At 40.0% G+C, this 4,550-nt stretch overlaps 1 protein-coding gene across 1 annotated transcript; it reads right to left on the bottom strand.

Moving 5' to 3' along the window:
- Positions 1 to 518: 518 nt before the first annotated feature.
- Positions 519 to 4,107, bottom strand: LOC108326651 (phospholipase A1 PLIP2, chloroplastic). Its single transcript, XM_017560256.2, has 5 exons — positions 3,253 to 4,107; positions 2,195 to 2,683; positions 1,957 to 2,016; positions 1,391 to 1,807; positions 519 to 1,298 (listed from the first exon to the last, which is right to left on the bottom strand). The coding sequence occupies exons 1-5, from the start codon at positions 3,835 to 3,837 to the stop codon at positions 729 to 731; spliced, it is 2,121 nt and encodes a 706-aa protein (XP_017415745.1). The 5' UTR covers positions 3,838 to 4,107; the 3' UTR covers positions 519 to 728.
- Between the last annotated feature and the right edge of the window lie 443 nt (positions 4,108 to 4,550).

Here is a 4,550-nt window from a genome sequence, read left to right as displayed (position 1 = left end):
TTGGACTATTCCGTTTTTGTTTGTGAGTGAAAAACACCAGCCGTATAATGCAGACTAGAACTTGTTGAGTAGACGAAAGAATCTGGTTCCAAAGTTTGTCGGCTATATTTGGTCTGGCATGTGAATCCGCATGTGCTTAAAACTAGACATCAAAAGGAAACAGCAGAATCTGACTAATTTCATGAAGTGGCACTGTCATTCCTTGTCTACCTATCTTGCAAAGCAACCATTCCATCTTTCACCTTTTCAAGTAACAACTACTTGCAATTTTAGATACGAGCGTAACACGAGTAATTAATTTCTATCGCTATGTGCGATTTTAGATACGAGCACGTTGTTGCTTGATTAACACGTTGATCAATGAGGATTCAGCTAATGGTGGTCCACCAATGACGTCTTTAATATCTTCCATTCAAAGGACAAGCAAACTAATATTTTACTTCACTCGGTTGGAGAAATATTTTTTTTGTTAGTCCAACCAAACACTCAAGAAGACCCGTTCCAGAAAATTGCTAAAGTTGAATACAAAAACAATTAAATTTCTAAATATTAATTAATCTTTCAGTAACATTCTTCCACAAGCAAGGACTCATAAGAACGTAATATTTCAATTTTGAAATCAATGAATAAAGAATCATCTAAGTGTAATGTCCCACTAAGAAAGTTCCCCCGCCCTATACAATTGTCCCCCATAATTAATAATGAATCATATTATAATTCATTTAAGGCTAATTAGGCTGTATGTTCCCTAAGAGTAACAAGCGAGCAGGGAACAAGAGCAGCACAAACAAATGTATATGCTGGGATGTAACAAGCCTCCTGAACCTTTTCAGGGACTGTCTACCTGTTTGTATCATGCCAGAGAAGGATGACTGACGTTGACCTACTTTGATTGATATCATGGACCTCCCAGCAACATTACTGGTATCCATTCCACGTGGTAACACAAGAGGCCACCACACCTTCCGCCGTAGCTCCCTCTTGACTTTACGGATCTGGTTAAGTTCCTGGCGAATCACAGTTCTCACAGACTTTAAGTAGGAATTCATGTCATGATCTCTTTGTATACTTCCTCCAGACCCATAAGCAGAACGGTCACTTAATATCTCAAGTGGGTGAGGTGAGTTCAAGAACACCGTCTGAGCAGCTCGGAGCTGCTTGTCTGTGTCCTTGGATTCTGACAAAGGACAACACAGAAGATATAAACCACTGCCTGAAGGCAGGAGATGATGGCTTGGTGAAAATTTCTCATCTGGCTGCAGAATCAGCAGATTACCCATTGGTGTATATAGTACCTTCTGCAGTAAACATTCACACAGAAGTCCGTAAGATTTCAAATAAAAGAAATTTCTTTATCTACATTAAAATACTTAGATAACCAGATTTTTACCTGTTTATTGAGACAAGGATGACTACGGAAGTTCCCATTGACAGCTTTCAACAGTTCTGCAACGTGGTTAGGGTAATTGCAAGAAAATGCTCGAGGAACAATGTCTCTGTGCATTGTAATTGCTTGAACATGACTCCTAGGCAAACCTAATTTTTCTAGCAGACTATCCCCCCCACACATGATGGATGGGGAACCAAATGTTACCACGGGAAGTAGAGAGGAGATAGGCACTTCCTGCCTAATCAACAGCATAAGATTTACTAGTAATGCCAGGCTTCCACCAAGAGAATGCCCAGTGAAACGGAAAGTTGCACGAGAACCTCGAGATTTTAGGTGAGCATGTACTTCTGGCAACATCTGGTCATACATCCCTTTAGCAGCCTCGTATATACCTCTGTGCACAAGGACGTCTAACCCCTGGGAAGAAAAGCACAATATTATGTCAATTTCAGGATAGATAGTTGGCAGCAGGCGTTAACAAAGATTCAAAAGTATTTATTTATAACCCTTAAAAAATGGAAATTTCCTTTAACAAGCAGAACGAAGTCTACAATATTGACAATTACCTCAAATTTAATCGGTTCAAAAAGCAGGTTTGCTTGCCAAGAAGCCATTGTCTCTGAACCCTACATTTTTATTGAAAATAAAACAGTGAGAAAGATTGACGGGGAACTACAGATACTCTAAATTTTAATATGCTATATCACGCAGATAAATAATGGGAACCACAATAATAATTAATTTATCATATTTGAGCTCATAAATTCTCGCAAATAACAGAAACCTTTCAACAAAATTTCCTACCTGAATAACAAAAAATCTTGCACCACTCTGGTCATCATCACAGACAAACCATTCACACGGTGATGAATGTGCAGAGTTTAAATCATCAGCGACAGCCTGCTTTACTTCCTCCTTTGCCGCAACCACTGCTGTCACTGAATCAGTTGTGGCCATCAAAGATGACACCTCTGAGTTTATTAAGTCATTGTCTAAGCTCTCATTGCTTCCACCGAGTGATGCTTCACCAGTCACTGCATTTGAGGATTTGAATGGAAATATGCTCCTAGTCTGATAATGCAGATATGTGGCAGCAGAGGCGGCAATGTTATAAGCAGCAGTTGCACTTATGTTGTACCCACTGTGCTTCGGATCCTCTTTTTTTACTTCTTCTTCTTCCTTCTCGTCAGTTTCAACTTTCTGGGTATCGTTTTCAGCTATTGCTGCCAATTCCTTCTTCTCTATTGATGAAGTTACAAGGCGCAAACCATAATGTTTTAAGAGTTTCCCGGGCTAAATTTTCAAAGCCAAAATATAAATTAGTGTTTTGTATTCATTTTGAGGAAAATCAAAGTCCTAGAGTTATCAATCAATTCCAGAACATGCTAATTTTAATTAAAAAAATAATAATAACAGAGCTTCACGGATACATGTTCTTTGTTAGAGTTATACAATTAGGTAAATGGTAAAATAACACAGCCCCATCTACATCTCTCCTGGCAGAACCATATGCCCAACAACAATGATCAATCAGACGACACAAATAATGAGTAATCCATAGCTAAATGAAACGTGTATCGTAACTAGGCACTTCCATTGCAGATGAATGCTTCATGAAGTTTTTAAAATTAAACCTTGCTCGAGGTTTTTGAAAAGTTAGAGAAATTATAACACAAAAGAATCTTCAAGCAAGCAAAGTGTGCTAGATCCAGATCAGATAGATCTGAGGTATAAAAATCTATGAATCGCTCAAAACAATCAAAAAGCAGAAACAAAAACTAAAAGAAGTATGAAACGGACTTAAACCTACGATTTATCAAAATTAAAAACAGAGCACAAAACAATGATCTAAAGCCTCGTACCTTGATTTTCGGTATATCGTAAGCCAAGTTCCCCAAGTGTGACATCTGAGCATACAACCTAGCTTCTGCTAACGATACCCTCCGGAGCATTCTGGAAAAGGAGCCTCTATCGAATTCAGCCTCTTCTGCGTCACCGTAACTGTCATCTTCCCCAACTCCGCAAGCATCACATTCACACACTTCCTCCCCATCGTAATTGCTTTGAGTCTGATCATTAACCGCGACCTCCTCTTCATGGCGCTGTTTCCCCTCCCACACGGACTTCACGCGCAAAATCTTCAAAACCCAGTTTCCGCGTTCCATTTCGTCACCCTGGCCATCATCTCTAATGGCCTTCGCTTCGGCGTTATCAGCCAAAACGGCGTCGTCGATGGCAAGCCCTTTGTGCTTGCTGTTGTTTCCCCGATGCCAGAGAGATTCCAAAGGATACCGAAAGGAAAACCTCGAAAACAACGACCTTTGCGGCGGTTTATCCCCAGCGGAACGCCCCACCGTGCTCACCTGAGAATGATTGGCACGTGCGTCCAGCGACCCACCAATAGAGATCGTGGGAAGCATCCCAGATTTTAAACACACAGCCTCCATTTCTTTCTGAAAACACAAACACACAATGTTCACAACAACGACGATTTCTTCTCTGTATTTATTTGTTTTCTTCAACTTCAAACGTTATGCAGTTTGCTTAATGCTTCACTGTTGTTTATTGTTCTTCAAAACGCGAGAAGAGAGACGCAAAGAAATACGAGGGAGCATTTAAAGAGGGCAGAAGAGAAAAAGGCGCAAATAATATAAAAAATAAAAAATAAAAAATAAAAACAGGTGACCCAACTTCTCACAATTAACTTGGTTGCGTGATGAGGGGTGAAACGACAACGTATCTTGGTCTTGATAGACAAAATAGTATTCTCTGGAGGCGACGGCGTCGTTTCAGAAGGAAAGGGTTTCGCGTTTCGTTTTGGGAATTGCGATTTGGGAGGGTTTGTTTGGCAAGTTCGCAGAAAAAGCGCGTGAATCTCTGAGGCTCCAACCTTTTAGATCAAAGTGCCACGTCACATGTGTTGATGCAGTGCACGCGTACATATCCGGTGACGTGTCGGTAAATCATGGAAAACTTTGCTTAGAATGGATTGTGTTATAGAGGATGGTACTGTGCGTCACGGGTAATATCGGTTGCTACTAAACGCCACACCATACCCGTCACATTAACATTCTTCATGTTGAAAACGCATATTTTAAACAATGATGATCTACAAGTCAATTTTCATTTTAGCATCTTTTTTTTTTATTCATATACAAAT

The sequence above is a fragment of the Vigna angularis genome, chromosome 3 (assembly GCF_016808095.1).
Source record: "Vigna angularis cultivar LongXiaoDou No.4 chromosome 3, ASM1680809v1, whole genome shotgun sequence".
Classification (NCBI taxonomy): Eukaryota; Viridiplantae; Streptophyta; class Magnoliopsida; order Fabales; family Fabaceae; genus Vigna; species Vigna angularis.
The sequence above is the reverse complement of the archived record's forward strand: the minus strand, read 5'-3'. Positions and strand labels throughout refer to the sequence as shown.